Here is a 22,650-nt window from a genome sequence, read left to right on the forward strand (position 1 = left end):
ACGTCCATTCACACGCACCTCCTTGGCCATAATCGTCCCCTACCTCCACCTTCACTTTCGGATTCCCTCGAAGCATTTTCAATCCCCGTTCTCACCTACGGTAGCTAGCCACATAAGTCAGCTAGCTAGCTGGCTAACTTGTATCAACGTTTTTACTTCTGACACCAATGTAATGACCTGACTAGATCATAAATGAACAATTGTCCAGACAGAGGCTTGAGTTTGCGAATTGACGGTTTATTAAACCAACTTTACACAGGCTACTGTTTGGGCCGTAGCACACGCCAAATAGATGACAGATAACCCACAAGCCAATCGTGACCTTCTCTTGTGAAGCCCAGATGTAAGAGAGAGAGAACAAAGGCTGAACCTGGTCTTAACTTCCAATGCTCCACCCCCCTGCCCAACCCCCCTCCACGCCACTCCGCCAACCACCAGGATGCCCGGCATCAGAACATTCCAGGCATTCCCGTGATTGGCAGATAGCAGGTTGATTGACATGTCGGACCCCGCAAACACCGGGTACTGGTCAGTACAACACAACCACCTCCTAGCCTAACACATAACACACAGCTGTCTGTGCGGGTCGCTACAATATCATGACCGTAAACACATATTCCTTGAACAATTTAACATTTCCTAAACAGCACCACCATTAGGCTACTGCAGCCTAACTCTACCTGTGATATCAAAGTCACTTTTGATAAGTCGCGAAAATGAAATAAACGATTTGGTATAATTTTGATAGTGGAAGATTGAATATGTATTCTTCAAACTGTTTGCTTGGAATGATTTGTAGCGTATTGTCTCTACCTGTGCACGACGGTGCACCAGACTCAGTTCCCTACCAGAAAACACGTGATACCGTAAAGTGATGTGTATTCACGCAAAAATGGTAGGCGTAAACTGAAGAGCGGATGGCTTGATCGCGTTTTGCAAGTGTCGGCTCTAGTGATGGGCATTCCGGCTCTTTTCAGTGGGCCGGCTCGTTCTGCTCAGCTCACCAAAAAGAGCCGATGTCCTTCATCTCTCTCCTCGGCTGCTAAGTGTGTGACTGTGAGTGAGTTGGCTCGGCCCTCCCTCACGTATCTTTGGTTCATTGGTTGATACTGCGTGTCTGATTGACAGGAACAACAGGTGATGCTGTTAGTCTGAGCAGACAGTCAGAATGAATGTGTGTGTGCGCTTGAGCATTTAGGCCTATATTATTTTTTTATTTTTTCGTTCTTTGAATTAGTTAATTCTATTCATTTAAATATTTTGATTATTCATATCTTAATTTTAAAAATATATTTATAAATAGATCTGGCTCTTTTGATATGCGAGCCGGCTCCCAACGTTCACCTACAAGAGCCGGCTCTTAGAGCCGACTCGTTCGCAAACGACCCATCACTAGTCGACTCACTTGACCGCAGCCTCAATATATCGGGGCATGGACTCTACATGTTGTCGAAAGCGTTCCACAGGGATGTTGGCCCATGTTGACTCCAATGTTTCCCACTGTTGTGTCAAGTTGGCTGGATGTTCTTTGGGTGGTGGACACGAGAAACTGTTGAGTGTGAAACCCAGCAGCGTTGCAGTTCTTGACACAAACCGGTGCGCCTGGCACCAACTACCATACCACGTTCAAAAGCACTTACATCTTTTTGCACATATACACAATCCGTGTCTCAGTTGTCTCAAGTCTTAAAAATCCTTATTCAACCTGTCTCCTCCCCTTCATCTACACTGATTGAAGTGGATTTAACAAGTGACATAAATACGGGATCATAGCGTTCACCTGGATTCACCTGGTCAGTCTATGTCATGGAAAGAGCAGGTGTTCCTAATGTTTTGTATACACAGTGTATTCTGTTCTATTCTGTTTATTCTTATCAACAGGTGGCACTATGATACAACATTACTTAGGCCTATTATTTAAACATTTGTCAAATGTAATCCATAAAGAAAATCAGACAAAATATAACTCATAACTGATTATGTGTTCATACATTTACACAAACGAAAGACAACTAGGCCTATGTGTGAAGATCAGTATTCATACAAGGTGCAGTGTTCCTATTCAAATGCTTTCAAACGAACCCCTCACTTTCATAAAGTAGCTCACTGCCCTAACAGATGGATTGGTGAAAGGAGAGATTTATCCCATAACTTTCATCGATCCATGTCACTCCTGATCAGAGATGAGCATACTACTTCAAGTAAGGAGGAAAGGAAGAATCCATTTGGACGATATTATGACGGGGCCATTTGGAGTGCCAGCGCAAGTGAGCTGTTGTTGACATCATATCCTGTCGGGTTTCTTCCTCCCTGTATGTCCGGAAGGTGGGGTTTTGAGTTGCAGCGGACGGTCGGTCTGTGTTGGAACAGTGGAACTCGGCAGCCCTATGCCTCGCTATTCACCATTAATGCACTCATCAAGATAGCAGCAAGAAAGGGGAAACGTCAAAATCTTGCTTTGGTAAGCTTTCATAAATATCCAATAAATACATGTATATTTATTACAGAGCATTTCTATGTAGCCATGGCGCTACTACGTCTGTTCTTTCAGAGTGAGTAAAGGAAGGAAGGGAGGGAAAACCTGCCTCGACTGGTAGGTAGTCTAACTCAAATCTATAGATTTGCAGACTATGGGAATAAATGCCCATATTTGTGACTTCTTTTTGAAACGACCATAATACAATTATTCCAAATAGTGGTAGGGCCTTTACCAGTTGCACTTATCCAATTGAAAGCACACTCCCSGAGGCGGTAACGGGGATGTGGCACGATGATGATAGAAGTCCTTTAGAGACCATCAGTATTTTTATACATTGTTGCACTCGGCGATATTATAGACTAGTAAAACAACAATGTTGCTATAATGTTGTTGTAGTATCAAGGCCAAAACAACGATCATTGATGGTTAGGCTAGGCTACTGTATCACTGCGATATTTTCTTATGTTTATTTATTTTCTTTTAGTCAGCTGTTTTGCTGAATGTAATTTAAATCATATTTTAATCCAAGTATTTAATCTGATCCCTGGCCATGAGCCACACACATAAAAACACATTTCCATTTCACGCCACACACTTGTACAGGTTACACACTTGTAGATGTGTGAAACAAGACACATATATATGTATAAATATGTTTCCTTTAGATACAGTAGGCCTATTAGATAGGCTACATATTAGATACAGTAAGAGTGTCTTAGGCAGCTGTATCTCTGATCGCTTCCCCAGCTACAATGTTTCATTTAGCTCTCCCACCATTGATTATCCTAACAGACCATTTTATAGGTAATTACACTGTTAAAACATGCTACTGTGACTTTAGGACCAAATCAACCAGAGAATATACATAGGAGGATACTTCACATCTTGTTCCATATTTGCCTTATGCATGTAAACAACACTGTGCTGCCGACATGGTTATGTACCATTCATACATTGATTTTACAGATGTCTAATGAGGTTGCCACACCCAAGGTAGCTCACATGAATGTGTGTTTTAGTAAAAATCTGATTGATCAGCAAAACTGTCTTTTCCCATAATATCTTGTCTGTACTTTAGGACACATTTATCATGCATGGGTTAGTATCTTGTCTCTTTAAAAAAGGAATGACATGTATGTACTGCCCTGTCAAAATAGTTCACCAGGTCAACAGAGCAAGGCTACTTAGGCCTATAAGTAATGGCATTTTCATTTGTTACCAAAACCGATGCAGAGTATTTAGACTGAATTCTTTTTGTTGTTGAAATATTTTTTTTGAAACATGTAGGCTAATAACACAGATCCTTCCTGGTTATGCTCAGCAACAATCATGTCATGTAGCCTTTATGAAGTTTATAAATTACTTAAATATTGCCTTTTTGTTTTAATTTGATACGGCATGCCCATTATTTTGCTACTTCTTACTGTTGTTCTTCAAGTTGGGTGTAACCTTTATATGGACTTTATCACATGACATGACAGACATGGGCTGTATGGTGTGGAACAGTTACATCACCCTTATCACCAGGGTGTGGGAGGGGCACACACACACACACACACACGTTCTGACCGTACTGTGCTGTAATAAGTTAACATAAGACACTGGCCTTGCAACTCAATATTAGGAAGGTGTTCCGAATGTTTGGTATACTCAGTGTAAATTAAATAAAAATAGCCCTAGTACACACACCAAAACTTTTCAAATGTTCAAATCAAAAGGCTATTGCACAGAAAAACGTGGACAGTCAGGTGCATCACAAGTTCAGAACCGCTGGTCAGCAACATAATAAACTAAAGCACTGATCATTGAGAACGAGATCAGAATGACTGCGAAGGCTTGATCCATAAATGCAATAATTAAATAGGTAGCCACGCCTACAAAATTAAAACAATCCATATGTTCAAATCATAAGGCCTGATTACCATGACATCAATACAGCAGCCACATACCGAGTCCCCGGTGCCGACACATTCACAAATCAAAAGATAGTTTAGTATTTAGTTTAAAAGCTCTGAAAAAGGCCAGGAGAACAAGAAACACTTTTCAGTGTGAAAACAGAAATCCACTTAGGGGGAAAAAATATATAAAAAATACTTGTTTTCAAAGATATACACTCTTAGAAAAAAAGGTGCTGTCTAAAAAAGGGTTCTTCGACTGGTTCCATAGGAGAACCCTTTGAATAACCTTATTTGGTCCCAGGTAGAACCCTTTTCTTTCCATGTAGAACCCTTTCTACAGATGGTTCTACATGGAACCCAAAAGGGTTCTACCTGGAGCCAAAAAGGGTTCATCTATGGGGACAGCCGAAGAACCCTTTTGGAAACCTTTTGTCTAAGAGTGTTGTAGCCTACGATGCAATTCTCGTGATCATTTTAATTTGAACACCACCACAGAAGCTTTGGGCACCTTCCCAATTAAGTAGCCTAGTTTGGCTACTTGAAGAGAACTAGGGCCTATCATTTGCAGCCCAACTCTTCCAATGCATTGTGGAAAAGTGTGCATCGAATTCTACTAGATGAAGACCTAAAATGAGACTAACATCCTGGCATTTTAACCATACTCGATTTTTGAATTGTCGCATACTAGTAAACTTTTTTCCCCCCTCGCATACTCAAACAAACTACTATTTAGGACGCAAGTATGGGTATTCAGACGCAGCCAGTGAGCTGTGAAATAGTAACATCCCCATATTAAGCTCTCTGTGCCTCAGGGTGGACCAAGCCTAGTTTCATTCTGTCTCTTGAGGAATAGAGCATGAACAAAACCCACCCATTTTGACTATATTATGTGTTCCTCTGTTCTGTCATGTGGTAGTGCCACATTGGACTCTGAAGTGCAGCCAGTTAACCTTAACATTTACCTTATTAAGTGAAACTGCGGACTACAGTATATCTTCCATCAACTGGACCAGTTGTTGGTTGTTACACATTCCTGACAATATTGCAAAAAATATTACAGGAAATAGTAATTTCAAAATCAAGGGAATCACAAGGAGATGAATGATGCCGAAGTGTAGTAGCCTAGATATTCCATATGGAAACATAGGCCTGTTTGTACAGCTGGTGTTGCCTTGTGCTTTCCCTTCCTTGTGCTTTCGCTTCCTTGTGCTCTTTAAGTTTCAGAAGGGCACCCAAAATAAGGTTATATTCAGAGCATTCTTCTGTCTTTGAAGGCAGAATGTAGAGACCGTCAGATCCTCATTTAGGTCCCCTTAACAAGATAACATGACGTTTTACAGCAGGAGTCCTGTCTAGTCTTAATTCACATCTTTTTTAAGTTTAACTTCAGACGACCAGACCAGTGTGTCTGACTGAATGTGAAGGCATGCACATTTTCCTTCCCACAGCTGGTGTTCGTGGTCTTTGTCCCTAACTGAATAAACAGTTTTGTTTATAACCCATTAAAGTCAATAGACTTTTGTTAAGTGAAGTTCTGAGAGATTCTGAATGTCTTATGACAAGGATTATTAATGGGTAATGGTCTAGGCTAGGGTATGCATGGTGGTCATAAATGAATGCTTTCACAGATGAGAAAAAAGTGGCATGCAAGGCCTTAACTTTCTGATGCTGGTCTGTCTCAGTGAGACTGCTTTATTTCCCTCACTGATTGTGAAGGACTGTCAGAATCTTTGTTTCTGTGGAGAAAGGTCCTGAGATTGATACTGGACTGGCCCTGAATTCTTTCTCTCCCCCCGAGCCCTAAAACAATCACTCAGGCTGTGAATGTTTATGTGACTGTGTCAGAGCTACTCAAGGCCCTTTCGTTTAAAATATAATCCTTCTGGTTATTTCCTGTTACTGGGAGCTGTCAGAAAGAATATGACAAGTATTATCTGATATAGCAGGAGAGCTGAAAAAATGGGTTTCCTTCAGGGTTCTTTCTTTCCAGTTTAACCTGATGACAGTTCTGCTCCGATCCATGACAGAGAACCTCATGCACTATTTAAAGATCTTCCTAGTGACTTTAGCTGACCGTCTCTGGCCTCCTGTCTTGTCTTCTAGAAATTCATTCAGAATGTAATGACATCTGAGTAAGAAGAGAACTGTCTACTAATGATGTTGGGCTAGACAGGCACAGACATAGAGCCATTTTATATGACTTGGGAAAAGCTCCTTTTCAGAGAGGAGAAAGAGAAACGGACCATCATGCCATCAATCGTCTGCTCTGCGTCGGAGTCAATGCTGTATATTTTGTTGTGAGAGTCAGGTCCTATCAGTGACCTCCTGGTGATGAATGCCTTGTTGGCTGGATGCCCCTTGTGCCTACTGGAGAGAATTGAGGGGAGTTTAAGTAGTGGGAGCCAGCTACACCCGGGTTCAAATACTATTTGAAATTCTAAATACTTTAGGTGTGCTTGATTTGAGTATGCCTGTTGCAATGTAGCCAATGGAAAAGTCCCAAAAGGTGCAAGCCCCACCTACCTGGTATTCCAGGTAGACTAAAGCACGTCTTTCTTTTTGACTGAAGCCGGGGATATATTTACGAAATGATTGTTTTCTCTCTCTTTCTCACTTTCTCTCCTTTATTCCACGCATTTCTGACTGAAGACAGGGATGTCTTCACGAAATGCTTGTTTTCTCACTGCATGTCCCAGCAAGTCCTGGGAGGTGACTGGTCCCCTCCTGTTGCAATGGCACCAATGGGAAAGTCCCAAAAGTTGCAAGCCCCACCTGCCTGGTATTCCAGGTAGACGAAAGCAAACGCTCAATGTATTTGAAATATTTCAAATACCAAGTATTTGAAGCCAGGTCTGAGTGGTAGTGGGTACCAGCCCTTCACCCTCCCTGGACCATAAACATAAACATGTCCACAAGCAGGGCCTCTCTAGGGAGGCTGGGCTGAGGGAGGCTCTCCTCTTGCCACAACCCAGCCCTGCTTGTCACCGAGTAAGCCCCTCCAGCTTTGCTCAACTTCACCCAGAGCCCAGACCCACTCATAGTCTGTTGACTTTGACAAGGAAAAAGTAGGCCTACATGGGGAAAAAGGGTTCTTATAACTTCTCTTTTTGGCCCTGCTTAACTTATGTATCTGCCAGCTAGTTGGTGGTTTTTGTATCCATCTTGCCTTATTTCCCCCTCTCCCTTTGTGTTCTCTCCTTCCTTCCACATCTTTCTCTCGCTCTCTCTGACTGAAGGTGGGGATGTCCTTACGAAATGCATGTTTTCTCACTCTCGCTTTCTCTTCTTGTGTCTCTTTTTGACTGAAGCCGGGGATGTCTTTACGAAATGCTTGTTTTCTCACTACATGTCCCAGCAAGACCTGGGAGTTGTCTGGCACCCCTGAGATTGTGCTCCTAACACATGAAGTTAAGCCTAATGCATAGGCTCACTACCATAGTAACAGGCTTTGATTAGAATCAGACGTTTTCTCCTTAGGCCTAAATGGTATGCAATCCAATGTATGGATTCTATGTGTTTAACTTATTTAATTTTAAAACCAATAACACCAAGCAAAATGACTACAAAAGCAAACAGGACTATATTCTGCCTTACATCTAAGTACAGACTACAGAGAGAAGCTAGCTATGCATTTTTCATKATATATATTTTCAAGACATGGGCCTTATTCTGAAGTAGGTCGGTCCGGACCGTTGTTGCAAAGGTTATTCTTATCCCCTCCCTCTCTTACATACTCTACTGTAGTACATATTACGTAAGGCCATGTTCTGTTTTTAGGAAACAAGGTTTGATGAGGCTCTACCACAGGCCTATACCATTCTACTCTAATGTTTCAATGAACAACAATGTCTCACGGTCTCATAGCCTAGGCCTAACTCTGCCGTCAGTCTGTCCCTGACTGTGTGCTCTGTTGAGGTAAGTCTTAATAATCACATTCATGTGGCTAGGTATGTTATGCTGTCTCTGTGCCCGTTGTGTATGCTAGTGCCTCTCTGTGCCTGCCTGTGCTCTATTGAGGTTGTAGGCCTACATCTCATTTGACTAGCTCAGGCTGTGTGTGTCAGTGTCTTTGCCTGTGCCTGCCTGTGATGGGGGACGCTGCTCGAGGGCCTCTCAGGCTGATTACAGTTCATGCCACTGCAGATGTGTGGCATTCTCCCACTCATGTCGAGTGCTGGTAATCTCTATGGGTGCTGGTAATGGTACTGCGGGTTATGTTGGGTTATGTTGCCAGAGTTGCACGAGCTGCACTAGCAGCGCGTGATATGGCTGTAGTGGGAGATAGACAGAGAGCCAGCGGTCTGGGGTCTGTTCAGKGCTTAGAAGGCCCCGGCCGTGTCAGTAGTTGGATGAGGGGCTGATATGTTTATCGCCATCACCATTGCTCTGACTAGGAGGTTTTGATTCCAGGCCACATAGCATCTGAGTCAGAAGGATGTGAGTGGGATGTGTTGGATAGATATGAGCGTTGCCATCACTATGATTGCTGTCGTTTGATTCCAGGCCACCACATAAAAGCATCTGTTAGCATATAATTTAGCACAGCATATAATCTACCGTAGTATAGTATCTATCATAGCATAGCATCTAGCATAGTAAACTCAGCAAAAAAGAAACCTCCTCTCACTGTCAACTGCATTTATTTTCAGCAAACTTAACATGTGTAAATATTTGTATGAACATTAGAAGATTCAACAACTGAGACATAAACTGAACAAGTTCCACAGACATGTGACTAACAGAAATTGAATAATGTGTCTTAAAAGTAAGTCAGTATCTTAAAAGTAAGTCAGTATCTGGTGTGGCCACTAGCTGCATTAAGTACTGCAGTGCATCTCCTCCTCATGGACTGTACCAGATTTGCCAGTTCTTGCTGTGAGATGTTAACCCACTCTTCCACCAAGGCACCTGCAAGTTCCCGGACATTTCTGGGGGGAATGGCCCCAGCCCTCACCCTCCGATCCAACAGGTCCCAGACGTGCTCAATGGGTTTGAGATCCGGACTCTTCGCTGGCCATGGCAGAACACTGACATTCCTGTCTTGCAGGAAATCACACACAGAACGAGCAGTATGGCTGGTGGCATTGTCATGCTGGAAGGTCATGTCAGGATGAGCCTGCAGGAAGGGTACCACATGAGGGAGGAGGATGTCTTCCCTGTAACGCACAGCGTTGAGATTGCCTGCAATGACAAGCTCAGTCCGATGATGCTGTGACACACCGCCCCATACCATGACGGACCCTCCACCTCCAAATTGATCCCGCTCCAGAGTACAGGCCTCGGTGTAACGCTAATTCCTTCAACGATAAACGCGAATCCGACCATCACCCCTGGTGAGAAAAAAATGCGACTCGTCAGTGAAGAGCACTTTTTTGCCAATCCTGTCTGGTCCAGCGACAGTGGGCTTGTGCCCATAGGCGGCGTTGTTGCCAGTGATGTCTRGTGAGGACCTGCCTTACTACAACAGGCCTACAAGCCCTCAGTCCAGCCTTTCTCAGCCTATTGCGGACAGTCTGAGCACTGATGGAGGGATTGTGCGTTCCTKGTGTAACTCGGGCAGTTGTTGTTGCCATCCTGTACCGGTCCAGCAGGTGTGATGTTCGGATGTACCGATCCTGTGCAGGTGTTGTAACACGTGGTCTGTCACTGCGAGGACGATCAGTTGTCCGTCCTGTCTCTCTGTAGCGCTGTCTTTGGCGTCTCACATTGCAATTTATTGCCCTGGTCACATCTGCAGTCCTCATGCCTCCTTGCATTATGCCTAAGGCACTTTCACGCAGAGGAGCAGGAACATCCTTGGGCATCTTTCGTTTGGCGTTTTTCAGAGTCAGTAGAAGGGCCTCTTTAGTGTCCTAAGTTTTCATAACTGTGACCTTAATTGCCTATCGTCTGTAAGCTGTTAGTGTCTTAACGACCGTTCCACAGGTGCATGTTCATTAATTGTTTATGGTTCATTGAACAAGCATGGGAAACAGTGTTTAAACCCTTTACAATGAAGATCTGTGAAGTTTTTGGGATTTTGACGAATTATCTTTGAAAGACAGGGTCCTGAAAAAGGGACGTTTCTTTTTTTGCTGAGTTTATATAGCATAGCAGATAACATCTGTTAGCATCTTTTTCCTGGTAATGCTACCACAATGTTGAGCTCCAAGCTCCTCTTTGGAGATCTCAAAGACCCCATTGCGTCCTTCACTCTAGGCAGCCATGCACCCCTGATCCCTGAGAGGGAGTTGAGATGAAGTGGGACATGCCCTGTCTCCATGGTAACCCATTGACTGGAGCCTAGGGGCCACTGTGTGTGTCTGTGGGGCTGCTTTGTTTCCCTTGAAAACTTTCAGAGGATGATTAGGCCTACAGCTGACAAATGTTAGCCGATAGAGCTAAGAGATGGGGACAAGACAACTAGGAGAGGAGGATGCAGTTTCTTTATTGGAAAAAATGGAGAGTGAGCTGTAAATTAGTACTACAGATCAGGAAATGTACCCGAGTCTCTAATGAAAGGAAATAAATAGAAAGCTGATTGAGTGCTTAGGAGTTGTATGAGTGTGTGGTAGCAGTATGGGATTGGGGGGGGGGGGGAGTATCTGGGAGGTTCCCTGTTTTCCCAACTAAAAAACCACCCCCCCCCCCCCCCCCCAATCATCCCCAGATAGACTCAGAAAAACCAGTCCTATGATACTGAACACGAACTGAAAGACTACTCCTCTCTGATGTCATCACAAAATTACATATGGTGTTTTTTCTCTACATATTCAAGAACATTGTGCATAGCTATATGTTCCTATAAGACCTATAAACAGTAAAAGTGTGTTAGATCAGCCCCTATATATGATCTATTCTCCCTATTTAAATACTAGTGAATGCCCTCCACAAGTGCATTTATGAATGTAGTGAATTAGGGGTGTTAAGAATTCAGAAGAGTGAATGTACTACTAAGCGACTAGGGCGGTTGGATCAGGCTTGAAACAGAGACCCAGTTTAGCACCCTGCTGCCCAAATTAGTCAAAGAGTCCTCTGTGTGTTCCTCTGCTGGGGATGGTTAGTATGCATTGTGGGGTGTCGGGCAGCTCAGATTGGGGAGCTGCTTTTCCTCACAAATTAGCCCCAGAATCCTTATTTTAACTGAATGGACCTTAAATACTGTTTCAAATATGATCTTTAAAGAAAGTAAACATTGAACAAAAATGCAATTAAAGTACAAATAAATCCCTCTCTCTCCTTCTCAATTATTCATAAGCCTTCTGATGATAAACAAGGGGTGCGTCCCAATAATATTTCCTTTCTCCTGAAGTGTGCACCCGTTCACTACTTCCTACAAATCTAAAAGCATTGGATTGGTCGAGGCATGGGCGTTTAACCATATTTCTTATACTAGTCAATTCCTTTTAAATCAGTGAAGGGAAGTGAAGAAGTTTACACTTTGGGAGAAAGTAGGTAATTGGGACATTGCCAGAGTCTGTGAGTACTCCCCTGAACACCCTGTCCCTCTGTGCAGGGTGCTGTTTAGGTTACAGATTAAATCCCCTTCCCCTAAACACCTGCCTCATGACTTTAACTGTAGAGTCCACTCTGGCCACAATCAATGCAACACTAGTCCATAAGCTATCTGCCATACTTATTCTAGAGAAAGACTAGAAGGGAACTTGCTGCTTGTACCATACACTTTGTGGAAATAAGAGAAAGAGAACAAAAGCTTTTTGTGTGTCTCTTTCTCATCAGTTCTGTGCCCCTAGTGTGTAATGTGCTGATCAGGTGATGAGGAACTGGCTAGTCCTGGTACTGTTTTGGAGGGAAGTGAGATGTGAGTTCGTCCAGAGGAAGTGCCTATACTGTAGCTTGGGGTGAGAGGGTTTTAGAAAAGGGAAGGGAGGCCTGGCTGGGGGATGTTTTCTGGGCCATCAATCCCCCTGTTTTCCCCATCACATTTTTCAGAAAGTCCCCAACTGGCCTTTAAGGTGAAGGCAGGAAGAGTCCTACCAGACAACTGCATTCTAAACACTTTACCAGAGTATGCTAACATAGTGGTCGCATCATGGCTCATGTTTTGAAACTCATCAAGTTACATTATTTGAATTAATTACATTTAATTATTGTTTTCCAGTACTATACTTCTATTTCAGTCAGTGTGTTATTGATGAGTCAGTGTAAATGGCAGGATATGTTCTGTATCACAATAATATGGACCTGACTCTGGCTTCTGAAACCCATAATTTCAGACAATGTTCTGTTAGGTTGACTGCTGTTTAATTGCAGTAACCTGTACACCATGTTGCCTGTCACCTGACTTTATCCTGACTGATCTATCCTGGCATGTCTCTAGCAGCATTCACCTGTTCTGCTACTCGTCCCTTCCTCCTGCCCCTCCTCCCCCCAGTGTCCCGGGCTGAGCTCCTGTCCTGACATGTGCCTTGATTGACCCCAGCCCTCCCCTCCCCCTTGWCGCCTCTCTGCAGTGGAGAGGTTTTTGGTCACCCTGATCAAGCACTTCTCATCCAACAATGCACTGATCTACAGATAAGTATTTGTAGTGGACAGAGTAGTACACATGCAGAGGACACCTGACTGAGGCCTGTTTCTATCCTACACTGCATATTACACATTACACTGCAATAAATAGGCCTACTGGATAGGCTGTGGGAGGCTAAAGCCTGGGCCAGGAATTTCCCAGGGTCGCACTGTGTTGTGGGCTATTCCATGTCGGAAGGTGCCAAGACAGTGAAGAGAACATGGGACTGCCTAGTGGGCTCTTCTCTGCCGCTATATGGATTCACTGTGCTGTCTGTTGTATGGGATGTGGAAGGGTGGAAGACAGTAGAGAACATTGGCTGCCTGGCCCTATGCCTGGCTGTGCTGTATGGACTCACTGTATCGTCTGTGTGGAGAACATAGGCTTCCTTCTGCCTGCTATATGGACTCAGTGTATCGTCTGGGGAATCCTAATGAATTCCTGCAGCCTGGTTGTACGCTCTAGTCATTTATATTTCAGCAGCTCCTAGCTGTCAGACACAGACCGATCATGCAGATAGGCCTTGTATATCCTTACAACCCTCTACTGTACTATGCTGTATATATAGGTCAGGTAGAAGGCAGTGTTTTCTGCTGGGACCGGGCACGCAAGGCCGCCCTCCATTTAACCTTAGCGTAGACTTTCATTGACGGGCACTGAAGTTAGAGGAAATCGAGGATCCCATGACTGACTCATTCTCGATGGGCCTCTCATTCACAAGTCATGTTCGTTTTTTCTTCTTCAATGAGCCTACAATGACAATGACGTTATCCATAATGAACCTGTAATAGTACTATAATGTAGTGTATATTAGGCAGTAGCATTGGATTTGTACAACATTTTAAATTGAGACCTAACAAAGTGAATGAGTGATAAACTAGGCTGAGTGGTAGTATAGCAGTTCTGCTTTTCTTGCTCGGTCTCATTGTGTGTTGGATGGAAGTAACACATTTACTGTACCTTCTGTTTTAAAGTGCTGAGCTCGTCACTCAGCAGGTTCAGTCTGCAGCCACCCGGTGTGTCCTTCCTGTCCACTCAGGTCGGCCTCTAGAAACAAAGACAGGACGTTACATGGGCAGACCTATTTTTTCCTTGACAGGAAGATCCAGGGTGACCTGGCATCCCATAAGGCCACTCCTCCCTTCACCCCCCCAGTTAGTGGTTTTACCTTCATGAAGCCATTTGTTTTCTGCTATAGACATATCATAGCTTAGCTGTGGCCAAGTGTGCAGGAAAAACAGACATGGGCGTTGGACCATCAAAGAGGCGCAAATATGATAAGAACTACATTGATTTGGGGTTCACCTATATTGGGAGCAGTGCCTTTCCTCAGCCACAGTGTGTTATATGTGCAAAAGTACTATCTCACAACTTGATGAAACCTTCACTCTTGCGCAGACATTTAGAAACATAACATGCCCATTTGAAAAATAAGCCACAGGAGTTATTTGAGCGAGAATTAAGATGACTTTCGAGTGGTAAGACATGTATAAAAGCAACAGATACAATTAATAAGGGGCTAGAAGAGTTTTATATGGTGAGCTACCGAGTGGCTAGGACAGGCAAGCCCCATACTATTGTGGAGGACCTAATTCTTCCTGCTGCCACGGATATGGCTGGGACAATGCCGGGGGAAAAGGCCCAAAAAACTATACAGACAATGCCTTCATCAAACAACACTGTTTCACGATGCATCAGTGACATGGCAGGAGATGTTTTGAAACAATAACTGCTTTGCATACAAGCCAGTGAATTCTATGCATTACAGCTGGATCAGTCAACTTTTTTACGTAAAGCTTTTTTGAAATCTGACACAGTGGTTGCATTAAGGAGAAGTGCATCTAAAATTCCATTCCAAATTCCAGTTGTATCTTTTAGCAATGTGTATTTATGAGTATTCCTGTAAATTGATGTGGCTCTCTGCAAAATCAAGATGTTTTGGAACTTCTGAACGTAAAGCGCCGATGTAAACTCAGATTTTTGGATATAAATATGAACTTTACCGAACAAAACATATACACTGCTCAAAAAAATAAAGGGAACACTTAAACAACACATATAACTCCAAGTCAATCACACTTCTGTGAATCAAACTGTCCACTTAGGAAGCAACACTGATTGACAATAAATTTCACATGCTGTTGTGCAAATGGAATAGACAACAGGTGGTAATTATAGGCAATTAGCAAGACACCCCCAATAAAGGAGTGGGTCTGCAGGTGGTGACCACAGACCACTTCTCAGTTCTATGCTTCCTGGCTGTGTTTTGGTCACTTTTGAATGCTTTCACTGTAGTGGTAGCATGAGACGGAGTCTACAACCCACACAAGTGGCTCAGGTAGTGCAGCTCATCCAGGATGCACATCAATGCGAAGCTGTGCAAGAAGGTTTGCTGTGTCTGGTCAGCGTAGTGTCTAGAGCATGGAGGCGCTACCAGGAGACAGGCCAGTACATCAGGAGACGTGGAGGAGGCCGTAGGAGGCAACAACCAGCAGCAGGACCGCTACCTCCGCCTTTGTGCAAGAGGTGCAGGAGGACACTGCCAGAGAGCCCTGCAAAATGACCTCCAGCAGGCCACAAATGTGCATGTGTCTGCTCAAAACGGTCAGAAACAGACTCCATGAGGGTGGTATGAGGGCCCGACGTCCACAGGTGGGGGTTGTGCTTACAGCCAAACACCGTGCAGGACGTTTGGCATTTGCCAGAGAACACCAAGATTGACAAATCGCCACTGGCGCCCTGTGCTCTTCACAGATGAAAGCAGGTTCACACTGAGCACATGTGACAGACAGCTGACAGAGTCTGGAGACGCCGTGAGAACGTTCTGCTGCCTGCAACATCCTCCAGCATGGACCGGTTTGGCGGGGGTCAGTCATGTGTGGGTGGCATTTCTTTGGGGCCGCACATCCTTCCATGTGCTCACCAGAGGTAGCCTGACTGCATTAGGTACCGAGATGAGATCCTCAGAACCCCTTGTGAGACCAAAATGCTGGTGCAGTTGGCCCTGGTTCCCCTAATGCAAGACATGCTAGACCTCATGTGGCTGGAGTGTGTCAGCAGTTCTGCAAGAGAAGGCATTGATGCTATGGACTGGCCCGCCCGTTCCCCAGACCTGAATCCAATTGAGCACATCTGGGACATCACTGTCTCGCTCCATCACCAACGCCACGTGCACCACAGACTGTCCAGGAGTTGGCGGATGCTTTAGGCCAGGTCTGGAGGAGATCCCTCAGGAGACCAATCCACCACCTCATGTCAGAGGCAATGCCCAAGCGTTGTAGGGAGGTCATACAGGCACGTGGAGGCCACACACACTACTGAGCCTCATTTTGACTTGTTTTAAGGACATTACATCAAAGGTGTAGTAGTGTGGTTGTAGTGTGGTTTTCCACTTTAATTTTGAGTGTGACTCCAAATCCAGACCTCCATGGGTTGATAAATTTGATTTCCATTGATAATTTTTGTGTGATTTTGTTGTCAGCACATTCAACTATGTAAAGAAAAAAGTATTTAATAAGAATATTTCATTCATTCAGATCTAGGATGTGTTATTTTAGTGTTCCCTTTATTTTTTTGAGCAGTGTACATGTATTGTGTAACATGAAGTCCTATGAGTGTCATCTGATGAAGATCATCAAAGGTTAGTGATTAATTTTATCTATATTTCTGCTTTTTGTGAATCCTCTCTTTGGCTGGAAAAATGGCTGTGTTATTCTGTGAATAGGCACTCACCTAACATAATCATTTGGTTTGCTTTCGTCGTACAGCCTTTTTGAAATCGGACACTGTGGCTGGATTTACAACAAGTGCATCTTTAAAATGGTGTAAAATACATGTATGTTTGAGGAATTTTAATTAGGGGATTTCTGTTGTTTTGACTTTGGCGCCCTGCAGTTTCACAGGCTGTTGAAGAGGTGGGACGCTACCGTCTCACGTACCCTAGAGAGGTTAACAAGGACAACACACAGGTCTTTCCATCATTGTATGATTTTTTTGTGTGTAAATGAACTCAAGCTTATGGACAATGTCAAATGTGATATAGTGAAGCACCTGAGTGAGTTGGGTGCGCAATTACGCAGGTACTTTCCCGAAACGTATGACACAAACAACTGGATTCGTTATCCCTTTCATGCCCTGCCTTCAGTCCACTTACCGATATCTGAACAAGAGAGCCTCATCGAAATTGCAACAAGCGGTTCTGTGAAAATTTTATTTAATCAGAAGCCACTGCCAGATTTCGGGATTGGGCTGCTCTCAGAGTATCCTGCCTTGGCAAATCGCGCTGTTAAGACACTGATGCCCTTTGCAACCATTTACCTATGTGAGAGTGGATTGTCGGCYCTCGCTAGCATGAAAACTAAATACAGGCATAGATTGTGTGTGGGAAATGATTTAAGAATGAGACTCTCCAATACAACCCAACATTGCAGAGTTATGTGCATCCTTTCAAGCACACCCATTAACCTGTGGTGAGTTATTCACAATATTCGATGAACAGATAAAGAGAAAAATTATTGATTATTATAATGTGTGCCCTGGTCCTATAAGAGCTCTTTGTCACTTCCCACGAGCCGGGTTGTGACACAACTCACACTCATTCTTATGTTTAATAAATGTATCGTATAGTGTATGTGTGGCAGGCTTACAATGATGGCAAAAAATAACATTTGAGAGTGCACTGACCCTGGTGCTAGAGGGGGTACGCAGCTGGAGGTTGAATGTTTGAAGGGGTACGGGACTATAAAAAGTTTGGGAACCACTCCTCTATAGTAATGAAATGTTGTTTGCTTTAAATTCACCACCAAGATGATACATTCTCTATCCCGGATGCCATTTATTTGACTTGACTTTACAGTCAAACAGTAATGTGCACACCCACTGAAACACTGTTTGAGTGTGTTTATGTCGAGCTGACAGGTTTGCTGGTATGGGGGATCAGACAAGAAGACATTCCCATGAAGCTGGGAAAGCTCTGGGTTTCCAAAGACAGAAATCCCCTGAGGCAGGATGAGAACCGGAGACCAGCAAAGTCTCCACCCCTCTAAACAGAAACTCTCAGMCAGTTTTGGGCAAGTCTATGGGCTAAATGTCCCCTCCCTAATATGATCAGTGATGGAACACTGGACTTTTGCTGGAACAAAGTTAGTCTTTAGTTGTCACGTCCCACAATCCGCCGACAGATGCCACTGGGCAATTCCACAGTAATGGAATATATTTTTTTCGCTTTAAAATATCTTTGAAATCAATGGTTTTTGTTTGGTATACATTTTAAAGTAGAAAATCGGAGTCTCAGCGTAATTCCGTTACCATGGAATTGCTCTACTATCATTTATCTTATGTGCATCAGTCCATGAGAGTTTACCTGTACAGGTGTGGGGTGGAGGTTGTCACGGTAACCAGCTAAGCTTGGCCGTGGCCATGCCTGGAGGGAGGGGTAGGGTGGAGAGAGAGATGTGTGTCAGTAGGCTACTATGCTACACAGAAACAGGAAGGACAGGGCTTGGTCCCATCCTTAACAAAGCCTTCACAACAGTGTGAAGGGAGAGGTTACAGGATGTTACAGAACACAGTTAATTTTACAGTGACTGTATGAGGGGAGTTGTTAAAATGTTTGGAGATGACTTCACTTGTGTGTGTGGTCAATGTGTGTAGAAGAGTTGCCTAAAAATAATAATCTGTTATTTCCATGACTCTTTCTGTTGATAACTCACAGTTCAAACACTGCTCTAAGAAGTTCTAAACCTGTTCTCACTGAAGCTCAAAGGCCATGATTGTTAAAATATATTGCAGACGRTATGTTATTAAACTGCTTTGTCAAAGGCTATCAAATTGCCCAGAGCATATTATAATTTCACCCACTGAACTAGTTTGACATAATGTCCTTAGTCACTAAAAGTCACCTGAAAGCAATTGTACAGTTTTCTGTGTATGCAGATATATTGCCCTGCCCTGAAGGTGTCTTACTGCTCTTCCTTTGAGGTTTTCTATGAGTTAGGCTGTCCTTAAAATAGGTGTTTATCATGGTTCAAAATCCCACCCTACAGTAGGCATGCGTTTGATCGGTGGTATTGCCCTTTAGATGGTGAACCCCACTAAGCCAGCTGTTAAAGTCTGCTGTGAGATTCATGACCAGCCTATTTGGCAGTGTGGGGATGAGGTTTGGGACTGGCTGCAACGTAGGCTGGTTTGGTTTCACAAGCTCGGTTCAACTATGTGTAAGGTTTTGTGAGTGCTTTTCATTGAACAGGTTGACCATCAGTTTTAGTAGGCTCTGTGATTGACTGGGCAATGTGTGTGTGTACTGTGTGTATTTGGTATTTTATTAGGATCCCCATTAGCTGTTGCAAAAGCAGCAGCTACTCTTCCTGGGGCCCACACAAAACATGAAACATAATACAGAATGACATAATACAGAACATCAATAAACAACAACAGCTCAAAGGACTGTTGCTGTGTGTATTATCTGTATTGTGTGTTTGTGTGTGTGTGTTCACTGACTGACTGTTGTACTTTCTGTCTCTACAGGTGGTGTCAGTGAGTGTTTGGACATAGTGACGGTGTGTGTGACAGAGACCAGAGATGGCTGCCAGTAAGAGTAAGACCCAGAGTTCTCTGGCCTTGCACAAGGTCATTATGGTGGGGAGTGGTGGCGTGGGCAAGTCCGCCCTCACGCTGCAGTTCATGTACGACGAGGTGAGAGCACGACACACATACTTGTTAGGGCTGGGAATTGCCAGGGTCCTCACAATATGATATTATCATGATACTTAGGTGGCGAYATGATTTTATTGCGATTCAATGTTCTAAACATATTGCTTACCATATGTCTGCTGCAGAGGGACAAGAGAGAGCCATAAGAAAATGAGTTTTGATCAGTCATGGAAATAAGTGCTGATATTTAAAAATAATATGGAGAACAAGTTATGAAGGGAAAAAAAATGCATTTTGGTGCAGGTACAGCCAACTAGCGCAAAAAATAATATTGCGATATTGTCAAAACTATACAATATATCGTCAAAAATAATATCCCAATATTTAACTATATCGACTTCCCCCCCATCACTAATACTTGTTACTTTTTGTGATATGTTAATGTTTCAAAGCTGTATTGTGTAGAAGCTTTGTTTTCTAACTTACCTAATACCTAATCTTCGTGACGATGCCTCCCAGCCTATTTCCACATTACACTCTGTGACGTACTGTCGTGACTGATGAATCGTTCTGACGGTTCTGTGGTTCCTCCTCCTAGTTTGTGGAGGACTATGAGCCCACCAAGGCAGACAGCTACAGGAAGAAGGTGGTGCTAGATGGAGAGGAGGTCCAGATCGACATCCTGGACACGGCTGGACAGGAGGACTATGCTGCCATCAGAGACAACTACTTCAGGAGTGGAGAGGGCTTCCTGCTAGTCTTCTCCATCACAGAACACGAGTCCTTCACAGCTACTGCAGAGTTCAGGTTGGTACCATGACTAACTCCTCATGTATCCTAGCATGGCTTTGAAGGCAGCCTAATGGGTTTCAGACTGAACACTCACTATGACAGTAGTGACAGAAGACTCGGAAGCTATGATTTGTGTGTGTGTGTGTGTGTGTGTGTGTGTGTGTGTGTGTGTGTGTGTGTGTGTGTTGTTTTGCCTGCAATATAGACCTAGGAATATTTTCCATGACTTCTTGATTGTAAGACAATACACTCTATTCCCTTTCCCTATGTTTTTCCTTTGCACTGACCTCAATGCCTGTCTCTGGATCCAGATAAAGTATTTGTAATGCTTATAATGTGTGCGTTTCAGGGAGCAGATACTGCGGGTGAAGGCAGAGGAGGTAAGATTCCCTGTTGGTTGTGGGGAACAAGTCTGACTTGGAGGACCGCAGACAGGTCTCTGTAGACGAGGCCCGAGCCAAGGCAGAGGAGTGGGGAGTGCAGTATGTAGAGACATCAGCTAAGACACGAGCCAACGTTGACAAGGTACTGTAGTTTGTGTTGTGGTGTGTGTGGTGTGTGTGTGTGTTGTGTGTGTGTGTGTGTGTGTGTGTGGTGTGTGTGGTTGTGTGTGTGGTGGTGTGTGTGTGTGTGTGTGTGGTGTGTGTGTGTGTGGTGTGTGGTGTGTGTGTGTGTGTGTGTGTGTGTGTGTGAATTACTGCAGACAAGTTATGTTCTATGTGCCATTTTCAAGTTGATAAAGTGATACAGAAATAGTGGTGGACTATGACTGATAATTGTCTGTTCAGGTAAATTGTTTCTTTTCAATTCTCAAGGTATTCTTTGACCTAATGCGAGAGGTGCGAGGCAAGAAGATGTCAGAAAACAAGGACAAAAACGGCAAGGGGAAGAACAAGAATAAGAACAAGAAGAGTTTCAAAGAGCGATGCTGTTTACTCTGAACCCAACATAGACCTTTACAACACAAAACACCACAATCTATCGTTACGCTGAGGAACCAACCAGCTCAGAATCACACCAGAACATCCCTCCTCACGTTGAGTCAAAAGTTTTAGATTTGTTTTTAATCTGGCCATAGTAGGTTTGTTTAGCAGGTATGGGGTTAGTTCCATTTCAACTCTGTCAATTCCGTAAGTAAACTAAAATTCCAGTAGCAATTTTGCTCATTGCTTTTCAATAAGGGAAATTGGAATTTCAGTTTACTTCTAGAAGTGAAATGGAATGGACCCCAACCCAGGTGTTTACCACATTCTCAACCACTGTTTTTGCAACTAAAACTTAAGGTTAGATAGATAGCCTGACTGTTTATTGTTTTTAATGGAAGGTGACCATTGTTCTGCTACTCTGTGACTTGATCTGCAATGCCTGACCGCTCCCCTGATAACAACCTAATGACCAAACTGCCTCCAACACTAACTTCAATCTGCTTTGATCTTGTTCTGTCTATCTCAATAGATCTGTCCTTTATGATCAACTTATGATTATACCCTTTATTTTCATCAAGAATGGGCCTTGGGACATTTTTGTCTAGAATGGGAATGGATCTGTGAATGGGGATTGTTTGTCAAGCACAGAAATGTAGCGATTTCAATGCTTTTCACTGATGTCTATGTGGTCATGGACATCACCACTAAGCTGTGTTTCTTAATGGAAAAATATATATTTCCTAGTTAGTAAGAGTTGGGGACTAAGACTGAACTCGTCATTGTTTCCTCTACAATAGGATAAAGCAATTGTCAATCAAGAAGGCTCATTGCCTAAGGAGTCAAAGCACATGTGGGGGCCAGAAGTTTCTTCGGGTCAGTTTACATTGTCAGGAAAAACTCCTGACCCTAGTCTAAGAATGATGGATGTTGAGGCAGTTAGCAGGCAGTGTTTTTGGAGCCACCTGCTGGCACTTATTGGGTACTTCCTGGTAAATACAGGAACTGAAATGGAACTTCTGCCACATCTATTAGTCTGTGCAATATGGGTCAGTTGGCACCATAAGAGGAGAGTGAGATTTAAGTACACTCTGTGTTGCCATTAACTATCAGCCAGTCAATGTCAGCTTTGGGTTATTAATATTTGTACTTATTATGGATTTTATTCTAATGCTTTTGTAGAAAGTGCACTACATTGTTGCCAATACCTTAAAAAATAAGAACTCTTCAAAGTTCCCATGCTGGAGAATGCTGAAGCAGTTTGTGCCAACACCATTAAGGATATCATGATATAGGCTACCAACTCACTACCAATTCACCCCTCTATATAAATTATGTTTGTATATTAACTGAGTGTATGTAGGTATGTATGTTCATCAGACAACAGTTGATTCTTCTGGT

The 22,650-nt window shown here is 43.4% G+C and overlaps 1 protein-coding gene across 1 annotated transcript; it reads left to right on the forward strand.

Moving 5' to 3' along the window:
• Positions 1 to 2,322: 2,322 nt before the first annotated feature.
• LOC111977347 (ras-related protein Ral-B-like) lies at positions 2,323 to 21,714 on the forward strand. The gene is given in 6 exon segments (XM_024006731.2): positions 2,323 to 2,461; positions 19,409 to 19,576; positions 20,133 to 20,341; positions 20,676 to 20,715; positions 20,717 to 20,851; positions 21,142 to 21,714. Coding segments are annotated over 5 exon segments (624 nt in total). The 5' UTR covers positions 2,323 to 2,461; positions 19,409 to 19,462; the 3' UTR covers positions 21,268 to 21,714.
• The last annotated feature ends 936 nt before the right edge of the window (positions 21,715 to 22,650 follow it).

Source organism: Salvelinus sp. IW2-2015, linkage group LG2, assembly GCF_002910315.2.
Source record: "Salvelinus sp. IW2-2015 linkage group LG2, ASM291031v2, whole genome shotgun sequence".
NCBI lineage: Eukaryota > Metazoa > Chordata > Actinopteri > Salmoniformes > Salmonidae > Salvelinus > Salvelinus sp. IW2-2015.